Source organism: Rhinoderma darwinii, chromosome 4, assembly GCF_050947455.1.
Source record: "Rhinoderma darwinii isolate aRhiDar2 chromosome 4, aRhiDar2.hap1, whole genome shotgun sequence".
Lineage (NCBI taxonomy): Eukaryota > Metazoa > Chordata > Amphibia > Anura > Rhinodermatidae > Rhinoderma > Rhinoderma darwinii.
This window is the reverse complement of record NC_134690.1, coordinates 116,349,501-116,374,628: the sequence shown is the minus strand read 5'-3', so window position 1 is coordinate 116,374,628 and position 25,128 is coordinate 116,349,501. Positions and strand designations below refer to the sequence as shown.

The window sequence follows — 25,128 nt, the reverse complement described above, 5'->3', positions numbered from 1 at the left end:
TAACATATCCATATCCAAGTGAAATACAGGTAATAAATCACAAAAGAGTGTAACAAAGCACTAATATGTACCCATCAATGACCAAGGATTTCAGGCTGGGTGCAGGAAGCGTTAGCCCTAGGAACCGGAATAAATGCAGCCAGACTGAGTTGCCAAGTCAGGGATGTAAATAGCATGGACTATATAAAATTTAAAAGCCACAACATTACATGTAGAAACTATACAGTGTGTTCAAGAACTGTACACAGAGAGCAAGGAAATAACTAAGCCGACACATGTGTAAAATGAACACTAGTACATACTGTTGGCTAGCATGGGAGATAGGACAAAGATGAGGAAGGACACCACAGGAAATGCCTTGACGTGCGTTTTGCCTGTGGCTTCGTCAGTAGGCTAATGATAATAATAAAACATCCAGGGTAAATATAGGGGAGATGTAATGAACCTGTGGTGCAATGCCCAAACAGCCGGGAGCAGTGGCGCAGCCCCGCCATGATGGAACCGCCCACATCCCCCGAGCGCCATGACCAGCGTGATGACCTGACGTTGTGATGTAACACGTCACATGTCAGTAGTCATAGAAACGCTGATGCTGAGGGGCACCAGGGGATGCGGTGGGACCAGCACATGCGCGGTCCGCGCCAGCAAGCCGGCTGAAGGGAAAGCGACGCATGTAAGGGGCCAAATAGAAATCATAGTAGTGGGCAACCACCATGACCAGGACAAATGACATAGCAGAGGGAATATGTTATAATAGTAAAATATATGCTGTAGATATATCATTAAAAATAAAGATATATTAAAAGATCAATAACATAAACTGAATCTTAGATCTACAAAAGCATCACATAAAAATAGCAGTTGCCACATGATCGTTATGTCATAATATGTCTCACTAGACCCTCTACATAGTAGGTCACTCGCCAATGAGAGGCCAAGGTGAATATGAGAACATATCCGATACACACTATATATAATGTGTTTAATGAACAACAATATATATAATAAACAAAAAAAGTGAGAAGAAAGAATATGTGCGAAAATGAAAATATATAGGTGAGAAAATTTTATACTAAAGTGACCATAAACGACAAAGTAATGATTTATGTGCCAAAAGAAAAGCACACGCGACTATGTAAAAACAAGATAATGACAAGTATACAATAATACCATATAACAAATATGCAATTCTCCAAAGGCAAAGACATGAACAAGGGTATAAGGGTACTAATGACTGATACATCATGACAAGCCACATATCATAGCCGTGTCATATAAAAATAAGTCATCATATGTGATAGAAAATGAGCTAAAAGTGTATGTAAAAAATATGTTGGTGCTAAAAAATTTGGATATAGCAGAACGGACAGAATGGGAGGCACTGGATAAGGTGCCTGACAGACCTCCGAACTGGTACACCAATAAGGGCACTCTGGAATGATAGGTCAGGTTAGTGAGGGATCATAGCGTAGGGAACAGTGGCACTGTTGTGTACCTTAGCATCAGGAGATTTAGGAGCGGTAACTGCAGGCTCCAGTGTGTTTTAGGGTCTAATCCACTGTTACACCAATGTTGAAACGTTGATCCCATATTTGCATCTTTCAAGTATACCCAGTCAGAGAGGGTTCACAAACTAACCAGGACTTGGAGTATGTGTTTAATACGTTTTTAATGCACACGGTGGGGCTTTTCACAGTGGTGACTATACCCCTGTTTTTAGAGAGTTATGAAATAAAATGTATACGTTTTACTCATATATCACTTCAGTGAATTACACTCTGGAATGATACAAAAATCAGCATACCAAAAAAGAGAACTACAGTGCTGTACCGTGAATATCAAGCGTATAAGAAAAGTTCTATATACATTATATATATATATATATATATATATATATATATATATATTTATATTTATTTATTGTGAGGGTTTAGCATCAGGAGAGGTTGGTACAGCGCTTTCTTAGTAGCCAGAGACAGGGACACCGTGCATTAAAGTTCATAACAGGGCTTTGCCTGTGTTTTATTCTTGTCAAAGAAACAGCCTCTTGTACAACAAGGCAAAATACAAAATAAATCCTGCTCGTCTGAGCACTAACTAAATAAGATATTATCTAACTATACCAAGTGCCTTCCTACCAGGCACTGGACACAAAGTAACACAGGTCTTTACTCACATAGAATACAGGCTACTCCAGACTTAGTAGTTTCCGGTCTGAGTCAGGGGTGAGACTGACCGACACTGTGTCTGCACCTTTTTATACACAGGCTGCAGGTGCAGCTACTTGAGCAGCAGCCTTGTCCTACAAACAGAGATGGACTAGGGATTGGGGAACCCATCCTGCTCTTCCCCAATCCAACTCCAGGCCCTTTTTCCGGCTTTTCCTTAAGCCGAGATTGGAAAGCTAGAGCTTTCTATTGCAAAAAATACTCATTCCCTGGAGCCTAGGATACATATGACAGGATTCTAGGGGAAATGTACCTTCCCTCAATGACTTTACCTGTCACTGTCTCACATACCCTCTTCCTCTGTTCGAGCTCGTGGGATCGGACACATTTAGCTACAAGGCAGTGTGTCCTAGACAAAGCTTCAGCATTGCCCTGCAGTTTTCCTGCTCTGTGTTCCACAGTATATTTGAAGTTCTGCAAAGTAAGAAACCACCGTGTAACTCTTGCATTTCTCTCTTTAGCTTGACACATCCACGTAAGAGGTAAGAGGAGAATGGTCTGTAACCAACCTAAACGGACGACCCAATAAATAATATCTCAGGGACTCAAGTGCCCACTTAATTGCCAAGCACTCCCGTTCAACTATGCTATAGTTTTTCTCAGCCGGGGTAAGTTTTCTGCTCAAATAGGTCACAGGATGTTCCTCACCACCCACCTCTTGTGACAGAACTGCTCCGAGCCCCACATCAGAAGCATCAGTTTGGACAACAACTCCTTTTTGAAGTCAGGAGTGACTAAGACTGGTTGGTTACACAGGGCCAGTTTCAACTCTTGAAAGGCGCTTTCCGCCTTCGTGTCCCACTTGACCATGACAGACTTACTTCCCTTGGTAAGATCTGTCAGGGGCGCTGCTGTGCTGGCAAAGTTTGGAATGAACCTGCGGTAATAACCTACAATTCCTAGAAAAGCTCTGACCTGCTTTTTGGTTGAGGGCTGGGGCCAGTTTTGGATAGCCTCAACTTTGTTGACCTGTGGCTTTATCACCCCTCTCCCAATTATGTACCCCAGATACCGTGCTTCCTCCAAGCCTAAGGAACACTTCTTTGGGTTTGCTGTTAACCCCGCGGCTCTGAGGGAGTTTAGTACTGCTTGTACTTTTGGTAAGTGGCTTTCCCAGTCATCACTAAAGATTATAATGTCGTCCAGATATGCCGAAGCATACCGACGATGGGGCTTGAGGACTATGTCCATTAACCTTTGAAAGGTCGCTGGAGCCCCATGTAGCCCAAATGGTAAACAAATATATTGAAACAGACCATCCGGGGTGATGAACGCAGTTTTCTCTTTGGCGCCCTCCGTGAGGGGTACTTGCCAATAGCCTTTGGTTAAATCAAGTGTTGAAAAATACCTTGAATCGCCCAGTTTCTCTATTAACTCATCAACTCTTGGCATTGGGTATGCGTCAAACTTTGACATCTCATTTAACTTGCGTAAGTCGTTACAGAAACGTAATGACCCATCTGGTTTCGGAATCAATACAATGGGTCTTGACCACTCACTTTTTGACTCTTCAATAATCCCAAGGTCTAGCATTTTCTTGACCTCCTCAGATATGGCTTGTCTGCGAGCTTCAGGGACTCTGTAGGGTTTCAAGTGGACCTGAACCTGAGGCTCGGTCACAATGTCATGTTTTATTATACTAGTCTGTCCTGGTAGTTCTGAAAACACGTCTGTGTTTCTCTGCACAAACTCTTTTGTCTCCTGTTTCTGTGGCTTTGCGAGGGATTCTGACACATACACATCTGGGTTAAGACTATAGGGGGTACTTACTGCCATGAGGGTCTCTCTTTCTTTCCATGGCTTAATTAAGTTTACATGGTATAACTGCACTGTCTTCCTTTTACCTGCTTGGTAAACTTTATAATTTACATCCCCCACCTTTTCAATTATCTCATACGGCCCTTGCCATCTAGCAAGAAATTAGCTTTCTACGGTTGGCACTAAGACCAACACTCGATCACCAGAGTTAAAATTTCTAACTACAGCAGTTCGGTTATACACCCTGCTCTGAGCATCCTGAGCTTGCTCCAAGTGTTCCTTAACTATCGGCATGACTGCAGCGATTCGGTCTTGCATCAACGTGACATGCTCAATTACACTCCTATAAGGTGTGGACTCTTGCTCCCAGGTTTCCTTGGCTATGTCCAGGAGACCACGGGGTTGTCTGCCGTATACAAGTTCAAAAGGAGAAAACCCTGTGGATGATTGAGGAACTTCACGTACAGTGAACATCAAATAGGGCAGAAGACAGTCACAATCCTTCCCATTCTTACTAACCACCTTCCTCAACATGCCTTTTAATGTCTTATTAAATCTTTCGACAAGACCATCAGTTTCAGGGTGATATATAGAGGTACGCAGGTGTTTAATTTTCAGCAGTTTAAATAATTCCTTGTTGATTTTGGACATAAAGGGAGTTCCCTGATCGGTAAGGATTTCCTTAGGTAAACCAGTACGGGAAAACATGTAAAACAACTCTCTTGCAATGGCTTTTGAAGAGGAATTTCGCAAAGGGACTGCCTCAGGGTAGCGTGTGGCATAGTCCAACACCACTAGGATATATTGATGTCCTCTAGAGGATTTGACTAAAGGGCCGACCAGATCCATGGCAATTCTTTCAAAAGGGATCCCAATGATAGGCAAAGGCACCAGCGGACTCCTAAAATGTGGCATAGGAGCCGTTATCTGACACTCCGGGCAGGACTCGCAATACCTCTGAACTTCCGTATATACCCCCGGCCAGAAGAATCGTCGTAAGATACGCTCTCTGGTCTTTTCACAACCTAGATATCCACCCAGCACGTGTTTATGAGCCAGGTCCAACACCGTTCTACGATACGGTTGGGGTATCACCAGCTGTTCAACAATCTCCCCACGTATGTTATCTATCCGATACAGCAAATCCTGGTTAACCGCCATGTGTGGAAACACCTTATCAGCCCCTGGATGTTGAGGCACTCCATTTAATACCTTAGTATTTTCCCTGGCTTTTACCAATGTGGGATCGCTAAGTTGAGCAGTCCCAAAATTGTTACGTGATACATTTAACTCTGGTATATCAGAAATTTCCTCCTGCTCATCTGTTTCACCAGCAAAAACAGCCAGAGGAAATTTATCAGGCTCAGTGGTCACCCCTACTGCTGGCACCTCAGCATCCTCGTTAAAGGGTTCTGGGCTAATCATAGCGCACACATTAATACCATCATTAACATTTACAGTGGAGGTTACATCTTTCTTCCTCCACAAGTCCCAGAACACTGGGAAGTCTCTCCCCAGGATCACACTGTGCATCAGGGACTTGACCACACCCACTTCATGGCAAGCGGTTCCACAGGAAGTCTCTAGAGTGACCAAAGCGGTGGGGTATTCTTTAGTGTCCCCATGAATGCACAGGACCCCTATACTATGTCCTCTGAATGTTCCAGGGTCTATCAGGCTGGCATGCACCAGGGTAACCAGACTCCCAGAATCCAGCAAGGCACTCACAGTACACCCTTCCACTTTTACGACACACATTTGTTGTTCAGTCTCGTAAACCGTCTCAGCAGAACAAACAGGACGTGCAAACAAGGATATTCGCCTTGCTGCATCACACTCCATTGGCTCAGTAGTCAGGGCACAATTGGCAGCAATATGCCCAGGTCCATAACACCGCCAGCACTGTATGCGGCCCCGGTCCCCAACTTGAGACTCTGGTCTGGTCTTCAGTGTCTCTCTGGGATTTCTTCCCTCCGTCTGCTCCCCTTCTGAGCCACCTCCCTTCAAGACATTTCTCACCCCTCTAGTAAATGGAACAGTCTTACCGGGTGCTCCGCACGATTTGCTGTTCCTGGGGTTAGAACATCCAGGCGGTACTTCTTGGAGTAGATCCTGAGTAGCTCTGTACCTTTCAATCCGGTTCACCAGCTGTTCCGCATCTGTAGGATCTCCTTGACCGACCCAACGCTGAACCTTCGGTTGTAAGGAGCGGATGTATTTGTCAAGCACCACTCTCTCCACGATCTGCGCAGGGGTTGATTCCTCTGGCTGTAGCCATTTCCTTGCAAGATGGACAAGATCATACATTTGTGATCGGGCAGGTAGGTGTTCCACAAAAGTCCAGTTGTGCACCCGTCGAGCACGCACATTCATATTAACACCCAGACGGGCAAGGATCTCACCCTTCAGCTTGGAGTAATCCTTGGCATCCTGCTCATTGAGATCAAAGTACGCCTTTTGCGGCTCTCCGGTTAGGAAAGGTGCCACCACTGCTGCCCACTGATCTGAAGATAACTTCTCTTGTTCTGACACTCGCTCAAACACCATGAGATAGGCCTCAACGTCGTCGGTGGGTGTCATCTTCTGCAGAGATGTCTGTACCGCTGCACGAGTGGTTTGGCGCAAACCATGAGGCCCCGCTGACCTCTCCACTGAGGCCTAAATTTGGTCTTGCAAATGGCGATTAATTTGCTGCTGTTCTTTTAAGGCCAGTCTGTGGGCTTCACCCAGCAGAATTTTGGTTTCAGCCTGTGCACGCATGGCTTCCTCATGCACCATTCGCTGAGTCGCGCTGGCTTCTTGCAGAGCTGTGCTTATCTTCCCCTGGTTGATATTAGCCTGAATCAGCTGTTTAAGTATTTCATCCATTTTAACAGTCTCTTTTTCTAGCCCTGTTGCCGCCTTCACCCAAGACATACACTTCCAAGCACTCTCGGGGGAAAAAAAAATTGTGTTGTTGCCCCTAGCAACGATTTTCCGCTTGGAGCAGCAAAAGTCCTTTTAAATAGGTGTATGTCTCTTTAAGACCGTGCCCACATTGGCCACCATATGTGAGGGTTTAGCATCAGGAGAAGTTGGTACAGCGGTTTCTTAGTAGCCAGAGACAGGGACACCGTGCATTAAAGTTCATAACAGGGCTTTGCCTGTGTTTTATTCTTGTCAAAGAAACAGCCTCTTGTACAACAAGGCAAAATATAGAATAAATCCTGCTCGTCTGAGCACTAACTAAACAAGATATTATCTAACTATACCAAGTGCCTTCCTACCAGGCACTGGACACAAAGTAACACAGGTCTTTACTCACATAGAATACAGGCTACTCCAGACTTAGTAGTCTCCGGTCTGAGTCAGGGGTGAGACTCCTACACACTGTGTCTGCACCTTTTTATACACAGGCTGCAGGTGCAGTTAATTGAGCAGCAGCCTTGTCCTACAAACAGAGATGGACTAGGGATTGGGGAACCCGTCCTGCTCTTCCCCAATCCAACTCCAGGCCCTTTTTCTGGCTTTACCTTAAGCCGAGATTGGAAAGCTAGAGCTTTCTATTGCAAAAAATACCCATTCCCTGGAGCCTAGGATACATATGACAGGATTCTAGGGGAAATGTACCTTCCCTCAATGACTTTACCTGTCACTGTCTCACAATATATATATATATATATATATATATATATATATATATATATATATATATATATTTATAAAAATAAAAAAAAGTATATACAAGTATAAAATAAATAAATGTAATAATACACAAAATACAGACAAAAAATGTGCAGGACAAAAAAGAAGGTGAAAATCTAACCATGACATATAAATCCAGTAGAACAGGATAATAAACATATCTTAGGGACAATTACAGTGCAATAGATAAATAAATTGAAATAAATTGACAATGACGATATTTGTAGTCGTTATTCTAGGTGTTCCCAATCCCATATGGCTCAATGAATGCTCACAACCACAATCTCCCCAGATGGATGTTACTGAACTAATGAGAAACACAAAAATTAAAAATATGAGACTAGTACAAAAAACACACAAACATACACTGGAAGAAAATAAAATTTGTGCAGAATAAATGATAAAAAGGGCTTAAAACTAACAGCTTAATTTAAACCAAAAGGTTAAGTGGTGTTGAGCAAGACAATCCACTTAGTTTCCCTTTTCAACAGAGGCTGTTGGATATCTCTACCTCTCCACTCAAAATTGACTTTATAGAAGCTACAGACCCTGAACCCAGCCGGATTACAGGAGTGGTGATCACGAAAGTGACGCAGAATGTGATGAAGTTTCTCTAGATCTCTAACGTTAGCTACCGCCACAATCCTACTCACGTGTTCAAGGACATGTATTTTAAAGGGACTAGTTGTCATGCCAACATATATACAGCTCCCGGCTGTCTGGGCATTGCATCACAGGTTCATTACATCTCCCCTATATATACCCTGGATGTTTTATTATTATTAGCCTCCTGACAAAGCCATAGGCGAAACGCGCATTGAGGCATTTCCTGTGGTGTCCTTCCTCATCTTTGTCCTATCTCCCATCATGGCCAACGGTATGTACTAGTGTTCATTTTACACCGTGTCGGCTGAGTTATTTCTTTGCTCTCTGTGTACAGTTCTTGAACACACTGTATAGTCTCTATATGTCGTTTTACCAATATGCAAACTCCTAGAGCATTTGTAATTTGGGCTAGGTAGTGTTCAAAAAATCATCCTCCCATCATTAACTAACGGACCATAAATAAGTCCATATATACATATAACATACCAAAACAAAGGAGTATATATATATATATATATATATATATATATATATAGTTCAAATAGATGCAAGAAACACAGCACTCAATGTAGACTGGAAATCAGGCCATGTGCACGTTACCATTGGAAGGATGAATCAACTCCTTGGAATGAAATAGCAGGAACAAAGAACAAGTAACGGCACCAGGACTTCAATGTTGGGGAGATGTTGGTTTATTTACCACCAGGTGGAAAGAATGAGCAACGTTTCGGTTCACACCTGAACCTTTCTCAAAAGGTTCAGGTGTGAACCGAAACGTTGCTCATTCTTTCCACCTGGTGGTGAATAAAGCAACATCTCCCCAACATTGAAGTCCTGGTGCCGTTACTTGTTCTTTGTTCCTGCTATATATATATATATATATATATATATATATATATATATATATATATATATATATATACATATATATATATATATATATATATATATATATTAAAGCTAATTTTATTATGCACGTAAGACAAACAATATTAAAAAACATGACATCTCAAGGCAAGAAAGACTCTAGTTATAATACATGGTATAGCAGGAAGAACCATAAATGCTGGGTCAAAGACATGTACTGCGTCTATAATAGAATCACATATAATGTATTGATGGCTGTGTGTATTTACACAAAATTCAAAAATAACCCCAGAATAACTCTCTTACGTATTATTCTTATTCCTTCTAAAATATTTCTGTAATTAGAATCAAAGAAAGTTCCGGTGCATATTAATATTTAATCAAGAGCCAGCCTTACCCATATCAGAAATAGAATGGTCCTGCACGACTAGTATGTACCCCAACGCACGTTTTGCTGTGGTTCTGCTTCCCCAGGGCCCTGAGGAAGGGCCTTAAAAAGCATGTGCTATCGCAAAACGTCCATAGACTTGCTCCACATCTAACAGACAATGATCATGAAATAAAGAAGTTTTTTGCCATCACCGATGAGTGCCTCCATTTTTCTGCATTTTTGATTCCAATACTTAACGTGTCATACGTGTCGATGAGCACCACGTGGGCAATTATATGGCCGACTCCATATATGATTATACGCCAGTAGTAATCTCCATTTAGATATATCGCTGTGTCTTTCTTCTTTTTTTGAACTAGATTTTGTTAGGCAGCTTTTTTCTGTGTCTTTTGACATGTGTTCCCACATGTCTTTCTTGCTCTCTCATTTTTAACTGTGTTTGTTATTTATTCTGTTTATTCAGCTTTATATTTAATAAAATTATATTTATACATTTATCTGTGCATTCTATCCTTCGTTTTGTGATACTACTATAGGTTATGTAGTCTGTTTATGAGGGCCCTTATAGGTTTTTTGTAGTTTGTGCAAAGTTAGAAGACCAGTCAGAGACTCCAAGATCTCTCCGCTGTCAGAGACATTCCATCTATCAAATACTTTAGTGTTTATCCAAGAAAACACGTAATATCTGTTTATTACGTGTGGAAAGAGGTTTAGCCAGTGCATCCTGCAACACCCAATCCTCCAAAGGAGATGTACACAGTCTCAGGGAATCGTAAATATACAGGGACATGATATTTAGCCACCCACCTGGGTCAGAAAATACCCTCAAATATGGAAGAAATGGGTTATACCACAGTGGTATGGAAGGTGACAATACCCCCTTCTCAATATGAAATAGGGATCTCCTCCACACCTTTAGTGTCATTTTCATTAGGACTGTAAGCGCAAAGCCTGATGGGGGGATAGTCTGTATAGAAAATTAAGAAAAGCTTTATAAGAGCACAAGCAGCACCACTATACACAAACCAATTGACTAACCAGGAAATATAAGTAGAGGTTTGGCAGAGCCAACACTCCTCCATTAGCAGGCAAATGGAGAGTACCTAGGGACAGCTGAGGGGTTCCACCCACCAGAACAAAGGACCTAATTTCCCTATCCAAAGAGAAATATAAAGACATAGGCAACCGTACAGGGGGATTATGAAACATGTATAACAGCCTTGGCAAAGACTTCATTTTGAAAAGATTTAGGCAACATGTTACCATAAGGGGCAGATGCTTCCAGCTACCAAAATCTAGCTTAAATCTATGAAGTATAGGGGTGATATTGTCAGGTATAAAATCTTTAGTGTCACAACTAATCTGTCTGCAGATTAGACAAACAAGAAGAGTAGACTGGTCCCCCACACTTCTTGCTCCCTCATCTAATGCCAGAACCTGTAACTTAGATCCCTTTTACACTGGCCAATTATCGGGAAAATGTTTGCAATAATTGTCCTGTGTAAACAGGGCAACAATCAGCCGATGAACGAACGGTCCTCATTCATTGGCTGATAGTATCGGTTTAAATTACCAAAATATTATCATTGTTGGCAGCACATTTCCTAAGAATTTGCCATTAATACCTGATCAGTGCGGGTTCGACTCCCAGTACCGCCGATCAGCTGTTTTGAAGGGGCCACGGCTCTCATATGAGTGCTGCTTCCCCTTCACTTAAACCTGCTCGTACTGTGAATCGCCAACATTTTTGTAGTGGCGGTTCACAGTATTACAGCCTTCTATTCAAGAATATTGCAACACAGTATTATAGGACGACAGTGGTGACAAGTAGTTAACTTGTACACTCATTGTAAAGGATCTGCCAGGCACTACGTCTGGGTATACTCCCAGGATTAATCAGTCGACACCTGAGGCCAGACCTCTGAGACTGACACCTGCTCCCACCAATCAGGGTGGCAGGCTCAGGAGTGGGAGAGCCTATCGCGGCCTGGTCAGTCAGAGTTAGCTCCGCCCCCTGTCCATTTATACCTGCCGTTTTCTCTTCCTCCTTGCTTGTTATTCTTCTTGGATTCCTGGCCCCACTGCTGCCTTGCTCCAGCCTGCTTCTGCCGTGCTTCTGCCTTGCTTCAGTTCCGTTTATCCTGCGTTGCTCTGCCCCTGGCTTGCTTCTGCTCCGTGCTCCCGTTTGTATACTCCACTACTTCCTGATCCTGACTGGCTCATTCACCGCTCCGTTTCCTCGCGGCGTTCCGTGGGCTACTGTATTCCCTTGCGTGTTCCCTGTTTGTACTCCCTTGCACTTAGACAGCGTAGGGACCGCCGCCAAGTTGTACCCCGTCGCCTAGGGCGGGTCGTTGCATGTAGGCAGGGACAGGGCGGTGGGTAGATTAGGGCTCACTTGTTCCCTTCACCTCCTTCCTGCCATTACATAATAACAAGCCCTTACCTAGTCTACCATTTCTTCTACGCTGACGCTATCATGGACCCCCTTGAGACCCTGACCCAGCAGATGCAGGGCCTCTCCCTACAGGTCCAGGCCCTGGCTCAGAGGGTCAATCAGTCTGACGCTGCCTTTGTAGTACCCCTCACCTCACCTTTAGAACCCAACCTCAAGTTACCTGACCGGTTCTCAGGGGACCGTAAGACTTTTCTCTCCTTCCGGGAGAGTTGCAGACTTTATTTCCGCCTAAGACCTCACTCCTCAGGTTCCGAGAACCAGCGGGTGGGTATCATTATATCCCGACTCCAGGAAGGGCCCCAAGAGTGGGCCTTCTCCTTGGCTCCTGATGCCCCTGAACTTTCCTCCGTTGATCGGTTTTTCTCTGCCCTCGGTCTCATTTACGACGAGACTGACAGGACTGCCTTAGCCGAGAGTCAGCTGGTGACCTTACGTCAGGGTGGGAGACCTGTTGAGGAATACTGTTCTGATTTTAGAAAGTGGTGCGTAGCTTCTCGGTGGAACGACCCGGCCCTAAAGTGCCAGTTTAGGTTAGGATTATCTGACGCCCTGAAGGATCTGCTGGTTAGCTACCCCTCTTCTGACTCCCTAGACCAGGTTATGGCCCTAGCAGTACGACTTGACCGACGTCTCAGGGAACGTCAGCTTGAACGTTTCAATGTTTTCCCCTCTGACTGCCCTGCGATTCCCCCCGAGGTCCCGTCTCCTCGCTCTTCCACGGAGGACTCGGAGGTACCTATGCAACTCGGGGCCTCCATGTCCCCTCGACAACGTAGAGAGTTTTGCAGGAAGAATGGTCTCTGCTTCTATTGTGGGGACGACAAGCATCTACTCAACACCTGTCCCAGGCGCAAGAATAAGCAGCCGGAAAACTTCTGCGCCTAAGTGATCATCGGGGAGGTCACTTGGGCGCACAGGTATTTCCCGTTAATACTAAACGCAATAAGATTTTGCTTCCCTTTCAGGTCTCATTTGCTGGCCGGTCTGCCACTGGCAGTGCCTTCGTGGAATCGGGCTCATCTGCTAATATCATGTCTGTGGAATTAGCTATGTCTCTAAAAATGCCTTTTATTGATTTACCTTATCCTATCCCGGTAGTGGGTATCGACTCCACTCCTCTTGCTAATGGTTATTTTACTCAGCATACTCCTGTTTTTGAACTCCGTGTTGGCTCCATGCATTTGGAGCAGTGCTCTGTACTGGTGATGCAGGGATTATCGTCCGATCTGGTATTAGGTCTTCCCTGGTTGCAGCTGCATAATCCCACGTTTGATTGGAATACTGGGGATCTCACCAAATGGGGTAGTGATTGCCTGATGTCATGTCTTTCGGTTAACTCTATTTCTCCCCGGGAGGAGGTAAACACGCTTCCTGAGTTTGTTCAGGACTTCGCTGATGTGTTTTCTAAGGAGGCCTCCGAGGTGTTGCCCCCTCATAGAGATTACGATTGCGCCATCGATTTGGTGCCTGGTGCCAAGCTTCCTAAGGGGAGGATATTTAATCTTTCATGTCCTGAACGTAAAGCTATGAGGGAGTATATCCAAGAATTCCTGGCCAAGGGTTTCATTCGCCCCTCGACTTCTCCTGTAGGTGCTGGCTTCTTCTTCGTGGGGAAGAAGGATGGTGGTCTTAGGCCGTGCATTGATTATCGGAACTTGAATAAGGTCACAGTAAGGAACCAGTATCCCCTTCCTTTGATTCCGGATCTTTTTAATCAGGTTCAGGGGGCCCAATGGTTCTCTAAGTTCGATCTACGGGGGGCATATAACCTTATCCGCATCAAAGAGGGGGATGAGTGGAAAACTGCGTTCAACACGCCCGAAGGTCATTTCGAATACCTAGTCATGCCCTTTGGGTTGTGTAATGCCCCTGCCGTCTTCCAGAATTTTATTAATGAAATTCTGAGAGATTACCTGGGTAATTTTCTTGTAGTGTACCTTGATGACATACTGGTGTTTTCCAAGGACTGGTCCTCGCACGTGGAGCATGTCAGGAAGGTCCTCCAGGTCCTTCGGGAAAATAATCTGTTTGCGAAGACCGAAAAATGTGTGTTTGGGGTACAGGAGATACCATTTTTAGGTCAAATCCTCACTCCTCATGAATTCCGCATGGACCCTGCCAAGGTTCAAGCTGTGGCGGAATGGGTCCAACCTGCCTCCCTGAAGGCGCTACAGTGTTTTTTGGGGTTCGCTAACTATTACAGGAGATTTATTGCCAACTTCTCGGTCGTCGCTAAGCCTCTTACGGACCTCACTCGTAAGGGTGCTGATGTCCTCCATTGGCCCCCTGAGGCCGTCCAGGCTTTTGAGACCCTCAAGAAGTGCTTTATCTTGGCCCCCGTGCTGGTTCAGCCCAACCAAAGGGAGCCATTTATTGTGGAGGTTGACGCGTCCGAGGTGGGAGTGGGGGCCGTCTTGTCCCAGGGTACCAGCTCCCTCACCCATCTCCGCCCCTGTGCTTACTTCTCTAGGAAGTTTTCGCCCACGGAGTGTAACTATGATATTGGCAACCGCGAACTTTTAGCCATTAAATGGGCTTTTGAAGAGTGGCGTCACTTCTTGGAGGGGGCCAGACACCAGGTAACGGTCCTTACTGACCACAAGAATCTGGTTTTCATAGAATCTGCCCGGAGGCTTAATCCTAGACAAGCTCGTTGGGCACTGTTCTTTACCAGATTTAATTTCTTGGTTACCTATAGGGCTGGGTCCAAAAATATTAAGGCTGATGCACTGTCACATAGTTTCATGGCTAATCCTCCTTCTGAGAAGGATCCTGCTTGTATTTTACCCCCTGGTATAATTGTTTCTGCCACTGATTCTGACTTAGCCTCTGACATCGCGGCTGATCAAGGTTCAGCTCCCGGGAACCTCCCTGGGGACAAACTGTTTGTCCCCCTGCAATACCGGCTAAGGGTACTCAGGGAAAACCATGACTCCGCTCTATCTGGTCATCCTGGCATCTTGGGTACCAAACTCCTCATTACCAGAAACTATTGGTGGCCTGGGTTGCCTAAAGACGTTAGGGCTTACGTCGCCGCTTGTGAGGTCTGTGCTAGGTCCAAGACCCCTAGGTCCCGACCTGCGGGCTTACTACGTTCCTTGCCCATTCCCCAGAGACCTTGGACCCATATCTCCATGGATTTTATCACCGATTTGCCTCCATCTCAGGGCAAGTCGGTGACGTGGGTGGTAGTAGACCGCTTCAGCAAGATGTGCCACTTTGTGCCCCTTAAGAAACTACCTAACGCCAAGACGTTAGCTTCTTTGTTTGTGAAACACATTCTGCGTCTCCATGGGGCCCCAGTCAATATAGTTTCGGACAGAGGGGTACAATTTGTTTCCTTATTTTGGAGAGCTTTTTGTAAAAAGTTGGAGATTGATCTATCCTCCTCCGCCTTCCATCCCGAAACTAATGGCCAAACGGAAAGGACTAACCAATCCCTGGAACAATATTTAAGGTGTTTCATTTCTGACTGTCAATTTGATTGGGTCTCATTCCTTCCCCTCGCCGAATTTTCCCTGAATAACCGGGTCAGTAACTCGTCAGGGGTCTCCCCGTTTTTCTGTAATTTCGGGTTTAATCCTAGGTTCTCCTCCGTTTCCCCTGGTTTTTCCAATAATCCCGAGGTAGAGGACGTTCATCGGGAACTGTGCACAGTCTGGGCCCAGGTTCAGAAGAACCTAGAGGCGTCCCAGAGCGTACAAAAGATTCAGGCTGATTGTAGACGTTCTGCTAACCCCCGGTTTGTCGTCGGGGATCTGGTGTGGTTGTCGTCGAGGAACTTGCGCCTTAAGGTCCCGTCCAGGAAGTTTGCTCCCCGATTTATTGGACCTTATAAGGTCATTGAAGTCCTCAACCCTGTATCCTTCCGTCTGGAGCTGCCCCCATCCTTTCGCATACACGACGTCTTCCATGCCTCCCTCCTGAAACGCTGCTCCCCGTCCTGGTCCCCCTCGAGGAAACCTCCTGTTCCCGTTCTCACCCCTGAGGGGGTGGAATTCGAGGTGGCCAAGATTGTGGACAGTAGGATGATCCAGGGCTCCCTCCAGTACCTGGTCCATTGGAGAGGATACGGGCCGGAGGAGAGGACTTGGGTACCTGCTCGAGATGTTCACGCTGGGGTATTGATAAGGAGGTTCCACCTTCTCTTCCCCACTAAACCGGGTCCTCTTAGTAAGGGTCCGGTGGCCCCTCATAAAAGGGGGAGTACTGTAAAGGATCTGCCAGGCACTACGTCTGGGTATACTCCCAGGATTAATCAGTCGACACCTGAGGCCAGACCTCTGAGACTGACACCTGCTCCCACCAATCAGGGTGGCAGGCTCAGGAGTGGGAGAGCCTATCGCGGCCTGGTCAGTCAGAGTTAGCTCCGCCCCCTGTCCATTTATACCTGCCGTTTTCTCTTCCTCCTTGCTTGTTATTCTTCTTGGATTCCTGGCCCCACTGCTGCCTTGCTCCAGCCTGCTTCTGCCGTGCTTCTGCCTTGCTTCAGTTCCGTTTATCCTGCGTTGCTCTGCCCCTGGCTTGCTTCTGCTCCGTGCTCCCGTTTGTATACTCCACTACTTCCTGATCCTGACTGGCTCATTCACCGCTCCGTTTCCTCGCAGCGTTCCGTGGGCTACTGTATTCCCTTGCGTGTTCCCTGTTTGTACTCCCTTGCACTTAGACAGCGTAGGGACCGCCGCCAAGTTGTACCCCGTCGCCTAGGGCGGGTCGTTGCATGTAGGCAGGGACAGGGCGGTGGGTAGATTAGGGCTCACTTGTTCCCTTCACCTCCTTCCTGCCATTACACTCATTATTTCAATTTTACCGTCCTGTTAACTTTCACTCTCATTTCCCAGTTCAGATACTTAAATGCTTTATTATGTCTTTAAATATCCAGGATAAATGTGAATCCAGTCGGAGGACAGTACTCAGACAGCACAGGTAGAAGAGTACGGAGATGGCAGTGGCAGAAACCTGACATTCTCAAGCCTTGTGCTCAGTTCAAACCAATCTTTATAGCCTTGAATCATCAAGTGGGCGTCAGAATATTTGGACAAGACCGGATGTATGTCACATTTTTGTCAATGGGGAAACAAGCAAAATTCAGTGTTGGTGGAAAAAAATTGATGTCACAGGTAAATCTTTTTGAACCTCATTGCAAAGCCAAGACAAAAGTGCAATCTATCAGGACCAAGATCAGTGTAGAAGAGCATACATGGGACAAATTAAATGCTTAGGTAGTTTAGAGACCCATTTTTTCAAATAGGAGAGTCCCGCTTTTAAGTGCAATAGTCAGTTAAAAAGTTAAAGAACTTACCCCAACCCAGGGATGTATCCAGCAAATATGGACTTCTCTAAAAAAAAAAATCCTGGAATCCCCCTCCCCCCCCCTCCTCCCTCTAGCTTACTGGTGCTGGTGGATAAAATTTCCCACTGGTTGAGGTGGGAAGAAAAATTATGTATGGTTCAAATTTATCAAAAAAGGTACCATGCCGGAAGCAATCTAATATTGGGAGAGCTGTTATGTACCACTGACCTGTGGGGATATTTATCCCAGTCCCCTGTGGTTAGCAGTATATTCAGCATAAAGATTGTGCAGCGCTTCCTCTCTTTGTACTCATGAAATGCCTTATCAGTGTCACATCACCAGTTTCTGGTAGGAATGCTCTTTGTAATAATCTCACCTTGGCACAGCTCTACGACGTCTTCAGATCCCGGCCGCCAGTGTTCTGTTCTCTGTAGCAGGGCAGCACAGCCTGTGACCTCTGTCTGGTACAATTATAGCGGTTAATACCCTGTACCCTGCTGATATCCTGTTTATACCATTGTTTACTTGAGCTTCTCCGTTCCGACCCAGGCACATTCTTGACGAAACTTTTTAGCACCTCACTTGACTGATTTATCCTAAACCGGCTACATAATTATAAGACTTCCGTTGCTACTGTCAACCACTGCACTACCTTTTCATGCCTTGGTTCCAGCAACATTACTGGATAATTAGTTACCTCATACCTTCTACGCCCTTAGGTCCTAGGGCCGGCAGAGCACCAACGCCTAAACCAAAGTTGTAGGAAAGGGCAGCCTATAGGTGAAATGTATGATTGAGTTTAGTACTTTCTCTGAATATCACACAACCAGGCCTCTTATCTGATAAAATAAAAAGATACATATTGTGTATACTCGACATTAAACTGTGGAAAATCACGGTTATTGTGGAAGCCGAAAATAATATGATTAATTTAATATTTTCTTTGTTTGAAAGGTGCAGGAAAGAGATGACGATCTGCAGAAGGATTCAGCGAAAGATGAATTAATGCTGCTCGCCATTAAGATCAAGTTCTTGGTCTTGTTGAATAAATGTCATGAATGCCTGTATTTCCCATCTAAAAAACAGTGGGACAGTGTCAAGCCGCCGTCATTTCTGGTGGCTCAGGCAAGAAAGCTATTCCATCTCTGCAGTGTTTTTGACATTAACATGGATATCTGCTCATCAATCCGGGATATCTTAAGTAATTATGAACCCTATGACATAGCCAATTAGAAATCGTATTTTAGATTTATGTCACATGCTGAATTTCTAACAGAAGTGTAATAAGTGTAATATTGTATGTGCTTTATAACTATTTTTCATAGGCAAGATAATAATAGTAATTATAGTAATAATAAATATTGCATTTATTTTCTGTTGCTTATATAGTACCAACCTATTCCAGAGCGCTGTACAGAGATTGTTATCACTCACATCAGTTCCTGTCCACAATAAGGCTCACAATCTAATTTCCCTATCACACAAACGCACTAGCGTCAATTTCATAGAACTCCAATGAACCTATGAATATGTTTTTTTGGGTGTGGGGGGAATACAGAGAACACAAAAGGAAACCCACACTTACTAAATGTCCTTTTACACAGGCCAATAATCCGGCAAACCTGGTCATTGCCATGTGTAAACAGGGCAATGATCTGCCGATGAACGAGCAAACACTCCTTCATCGGCTGATCAGATCTTTTATGCTGCCAATACAATGGCTAATCGCAGCACACCTCTCTCTGTGTAAATAGAGAGATGTGCTGCCGACATGATGCAAATGCATAGCGACAAACGATAGTTATACAGATCGTCACCATACACTGATCATTGCTTCTTTGTACTGGAGCAAATGAGCACCCATTGACGATATAGCACATCGATCGGCGCTCGTTTTGACAGCCAATATCGGCCCATCTAAAAGGACCTTTAAACAGGGAGAACATACAAACTTTATTCATATGTTGGCAGTGACCGCAGTTCTACAAGACAACAATGCTACCACTAAGTCAATTGCTTTAGTGTATATATATGCTGAATATCTGTGCTACTACTAACTACTATAAAACTGAAACTTAAAGACAGATATATGGACCTATAAGGCCTTATTCACACAAGCGTATTTCACGTCTGTGTTACCTGCGTTAAAACAACGGACGCCACACGGACCTATGCAATTCAATGGGTCCATTCAGACATTCAGTGTTTTTCACACAGCATGTGTCCGCTGCGTGAAACTCACTGCATGTCCTATTCTTGTGCGTTTTTTGCGCATCATGCACCCATTGAAAAAGTAAAACACCTCCTTCAGTTTTTTTTTTTTGCTGACGGAAAAAACGCGTGAGATACGGATGACATACGCATGTAAAAAACACAGACGCGCGCCGTATACAGATGTCACACGGAACTGCAACACAGGAAAAACGCTGCATTTTTATACGTGCAAAGCGGACACGTTCGTGTGAATAAGGCCTTATAGTACAGAAATTTAATCACACCTCTGCTGGTTGTTATTGGAAACAGTCAACAGCCTTTTCTACAGACACATCATTAACATCACAGAATAAGAGCCCAGCCGACAGCAGGTACAATTGAATCCGGATCCCCCTTCTTCCCAGTTCCAATTATTTTAGAACCACAAGAGAACGGTCTGGATCCCACCCCTGAACATAAGAAATGCAAATGTATTTAAAAATTTAAAGGCTATGTAAACTTTTGGAAGGCAATATTTTTTTAATTTATTTTTTTTATATAATAATGTTAGTCAGTGTGGTTAGAGCAAATTTCGAAATAGTTTTTATTAAAAAATCGTTTTACTTTTTGAGATACAGCTGCTCTGTATTCTCTATACATAGCAGCTGTATCTAGCGCTAAATCTTGCTCCCGTGAGGTCCGCGGGTCTTGCGTGCCCTTGACACGCAGGATCCACCTGTAAGCTATCACATCTAAGATCTTAGGTGTGATAGCTTACTGGTGGATCCTGCATGTCAGAAACACGTAGGACCCGCTGACACTGCCCTCCAAAGGTGTACATAGCCTTAATTTAAATTTTAAGATTAATTCTATATCTAAACTACAAAATGATGTCAGCGGTGATAAATCATTTTAACATTTTAAAAGATTTTAATCTGTAATGAGGCTAAATGCCATCTGTATATTTAAATATGAGTCCGGAAAGGTTTTGTGGTGTACACAGCACGGTTGCAGTTTGGCTGAACGTGTTTATTTTGAGAAAAAAACTAGAAATATATCCCAAAGACAGAAGTATAAAGACACAGTATACTTCCTAGTGTAACGTCTATGGCCGCAGTCCGTCGTTCTAACTTACCCCTCGACGACCGCGGCCATGGACATCCTGCTGCTGTGCTGCGTTGTACCCCAATGAGTCGCTGGCACTCACTTCCGGGTATCGAGACTGTCTCCCGGAGGGTGCGCGCACACGCGCGCTCGTGCCCGCTCTTAAAGGACCAGCTCGCGCACATGAAATCATCATCATTAACTCACATGATTTCCTGGACTATAAGAAGGCCACCGCCCTTCTGATCCTCGCCTGAGCATTGTTGTTGTTTCCCAAAGTTTGTCTTGCAAATGGTCTCCTAAGTGTCTTCCAGTTCCCAGTGTTCCCCGTACCTGTATCCCGTACTATCCAGTTCTAGCCTGGTCTACTGCCGTGCTGAGCTGTTGTCGTGTTGTGCTGCATTCCACACCTGTTCTGCTTCTCCACGCCTGACGTCTACCTGCCGCCTGGTCCCAGCCAAGCCTGCCTTGCTACTGTCTACATTGCCTCAGGTACCCTTTCTGGACTATAGACTCTGTACCATATCTGTTTGGCCAGCTGCCATCCCCTTACGCGGTACGGCCCAGTGGGTCCACACCCCGCATTGTGACACATAGGCCCTGTTCACACTGAGTTTTTTTTGGCGTGTTTTTTGATGCGGAAACCGCGAAAACAGGTGAAAATGCCTCCCATTGATTTCAATGGGAGGCGGAGGCGTTTTTCTCCCACAAGCCGCAAAAAAACGCTCGCGGGAAGAAGCGTCATGCCCTTTCTTCTGGCATTTCCGTCTCTCCGACCTCCCATTGACATCAATGGGAGGCAGAGAAAGCGGTTTTCGCAGCGTTTCTTACCCGCAACGTTAAATGGCCGAGGCCAAAAAACGCCACGAAAGACATGGCAAACAGAATGCAGGCAGGTCGAAATCTGGCCCAAAATTCCTGAAGGAATTTTAAAATAGATTTTTTCACCTGCAAAAAACTCTGGGTGAACAGGGACTTATATTGAGTTTCAAACAAACTACATACAACATCCAACAGAACAGAGAATTGTGATAGAAGTGCATAATATTTGGTTGTTGTGACAGATTTATTATAGATATGTTGGCGATTTTTCCATATATCTTAATGGGTTTGCAGAAATCCATGCACATGATGCAGATAAAACCCCATTCAGATGTATGTTATAGATTTTTAGTGTGAAAGGGGAAATTCAAACATTTGGGAATGTTTAGCCCTAAGGCCATGTTGACAGACTGCAGCTAAAACTGGCATTGGATACAAAAAGAGAAGAAGGTTTTCACTTTTATTTATTTTTTGTTTAGGATTCACACCTAGTTTTGCAAAAAAACATTGGTACTGCACTGTGTGAACAAGGCTGGGTATACCTGCTGTGGATTTACCATTTACATTACAATTGGTACAATCTAAGACTATTTCCCAATAAATCAGTGATAAATGGCGCGTAATGTGAATTTTTTTCCAGCAACATATTCTTTAAGGAGTTTTTTTTTCGAATGGGGTAGAAAAATCCCACTCACTTGTATTTACTGTATCTGAATATGGCGCAAACATCCACATCAAACATGCATAATGTGAAGATATCCATATGCTAAAATGCATCAGTTTCATACAGAACCTCAAAAACGCAGCATAAGCTCTGTCCACGCTGCCATACGGTGCCTGTGACAAATGCACTGTCATCAATTTAAATTCCATAAAAATGTATTGGATGGATCCACTGATTAATTTTTTTTATGAAACAAAAATCAAAACAAAACCACCAGTGTGAACAAAGCCATAAATTGTCTCCGGTCCCGTAAAAATACAGACCTGTCACATCCATCACAATAATGCAGCAGTTTTCAATCTATCTCTCAATGACTTTCTATTAAATGTATTGGCATAATAAACAACTATCATGACTGATCCCAGTGGATCCATTATTCAAAATAAGCTTCTGTAAATGATCCCTAAGTAGAATTTACTAAGTAGCTTTAATAGACATTAACGTATAGTCATTTGTGTTCATTGCTATGTAACACAATAAATCCAATCATTACATAAGTTGCTGCTAGGGGTCAGCAAATATTATACTATGTTAGTAAATAAGCCGTTATGTAAAGTAATGTATAAATACCAGATTAATATAGACATAGGACAGAAGGCACAAGGACTCCCAAATAAAATGTGGTTGTATTCATCAACAGTATATTTTATACAGAAACAGATGTGTCAAACAAAAATTATATCAAATACATTTGCATGTTTACTATTCTTCAAAACGCATTGTGACATTAAAAATGTAAGTAATATATTAACTAAAAAAATAAAATATAAATAAATGTGTGTATATATATATATATATATATATATATATATATATATATATATACATATATATGTATATATATACATACATTTACATATATATGTATATATATATACATACATATACATATATATCAGAAAACATGCAGCTGATCATCATCCTGCATGGAACACCACAGCTAAAATAAAGTGTATCTAATGTTCATTGGGAACACAGAGACCAAGTTCTGCAAATCCTGTGAAATGGGGATCATGCCAATATAAAATATTGTATAAAGTAAATAAATATCCTGAGATTTTAGAGCTGTTTCCCATGGATATTCCTGCAGCCACCAACACTGTCATTTACATTTCAGCTTTATATCTGAAAACAGACAAGTACAGTTTGGCACAGAATAACATTTCTACTGCATTATAAGAATGAGAACCCTGAAAACGACAAGTCCATAGCACCAGCAGTAATGCAGAGGTAGGCAACCTGTGGCTCTCCAGCTGTGAGGATACAATCCTGGTACTAGTAACACAATAGGAGAATGATACATTGCCGGAGCCAGCAGTATTGTAGTGGTTATATCATGTCTTATAGACAGTAGTGCAGAATCTTGTGCTTTCATGTGAGAGTCAGCAGAGGTCAGACAGGATCTGGAGGATAACTCTCATTATTTACTTTCAGATGTGTCCTTACAATGTTCACCAGTGGCTATGTAAATGGACAGGTTATGAGCAGAAGTTTGGGCCAATGTACAGTCCTCATGCATGGTTGCTCCTCCAATATTGGTGAACTGGGCTAATGCTAGATCCTGAGGCTTCACCTTTCTCCTTCTGCAGATGATATGCTTGTATAGGTAACTTCTTATGTCTCTGCAGGAAAAGGTGTAGATGATGGGATTTAGAAGGGAGTTTGCTTCCCCCAATACAAATAAAATATCCTTTAGTAAGTCCACCAGTTTGCAGGAGGTGCAGGTGGCTTGGATGATTCCAGTGATGTAGTAAGGACCCCATGATAGGGTAAAGCATATGATGACTATAAGGACTGTCCTGGCTGCCTTGAAGTGGGAGGAATGCGCTGGCTGGTTGCTGGGATGTCCACTTATAGCTCTAATCCTTTGGATCCGTCTATGGTGGAAATAGGCAATCCTTGCCACGGCGGTGTGGAGACACACTATGGTCACTAAGGCTGGGAGGAAAATAAGGAAGCACAGAATGTACAGATACTCGCTTTTTGCTGCATAGAAGAGTCCACAGATCCCTGTGTAATTGCTGTGCTGCAGTGAGGGGGTTATTAAAGGCATGTGGCCGACAAAGAAGGAGACCACCCACAGAACTGCCAGGGAAATGCCAGCACGCTTACTATTCATGATCTTGATGTAGTACAGTGGCATCCGCACAGCCAGGTATCTGTCCAGTGAGATTACTAGAAGGGTTAACATGGAGCCAATGCAAGGAGTGACTGTGAAGCATAACCTCAGCAGACAGAAGAAAAGGTTCCTATCAAAGTCCCCATCAAAGATATCATCTACGGCTTCCATGATGCACATGAGTCCCACCAGGAGGTCCGCAGCAGCCAGGTTCAGGATGAAGATGTAACTCTTGCAGCGCTTCTTCTTCAGCAGCTTGGACAAGATCACAATGACCAGAATGTTTGCCGCTGGGATGAGGATACTGAGTAGAATGTGGAGAGCAGCATAGATGGAGCTGGACATCTTCTGGGATGTCACCGGGAATCCCTACAACTTCTTTCCATGTCCCATCCTCACGGTTACCCTTCTTCTCCCTCCAGGAGTTTATTTTCTGGAGGAATCTTTTTCTAGCAGTGTAAGGAGCAGCGTGGGAAACTGGTGGTGGGAGCTCTGCCTGGACTGAGGGGGCTCTGGTTGACTTGTAATAAGTGACTCCATTCCTCGGAGTGTAGGTGAGCTCTGTCCTGTTACAATGTAATCCCTGTAGTATGAGGCTGGAGAGCAGCTCGCTAGTCAGGGGAGAGGAGTGGCTCCAGGACTGCGGGGGAGTTCTGCTTCCTGACGTAGTGACAGGAGATAAAGAGAGACAGGAGATAGAGAGAGACAGGAGATAGAGAGAGAGACAGGAGATAGAGAGAGAGACAGGAGATAGAGAGAGACAGGAGACAGAGAGAGACAGGAGATAGAGAGACAGGAGCCGCCAGACAAACACACAAGAGACAGGGCTCCACGAAGCGGCGTCCTCAGTGACATTCTCGTCCGCAGTCTCCTGCCTGTCC

General features: G+C 44.1%; 2 protein-coding genes across 4 annotated transcripts in view; one reads left to right on the top strand and one right to left on the bottom strand.

The window, feature by feature from the left end:
* ERICH6 (glutamate rich 6) overlaps positions 1-18,643 on the top strand; it is a 110,400-nt gene extending 91,757 nt beyond the window's left edge. For 2 of the 3 annotated variants that reach the window (XM_075864005.1, XM_075864004.1), the window contains 2 exons: positions 16,875-17,112; positions 18,240-18,642. In XM_075864005.1, coding sequence (XP_075720120.1) covers positions 16,875-17,112; positions 18,240-18,518 — 517 coding nt within the window. In that variant the 3' untranslated portion in view covers positions 18,519-18,642. Of the gene's footprint in view, positions 1-16,874; positions 17,113-18,239 lie in introns of all 3 variants that reach the window. The other variant, XM_075864003.1, reaches the window with a different exon arrangement.
* A 4,905-nt stretch (positions 18,644-23,548) lies between these two features.
* GPR119 (G protein-coupled receptor 119) lies at positions 23,549-24,802 on the bottom strand. Its single transcript, XM_075864006.1, has one exon. The coding sequence runs from the start codon at positions 24,590-24,592 to the stop codon at positions 23,549-23,551; it is 1,044 nt and encodes a 347-aa protein (XP_075720121.1). The 5' UTR covers positions 24,593-24,802.
* Between the last annotated feature and the right edge of the window lie 326 nt (positions 24,803-25,128).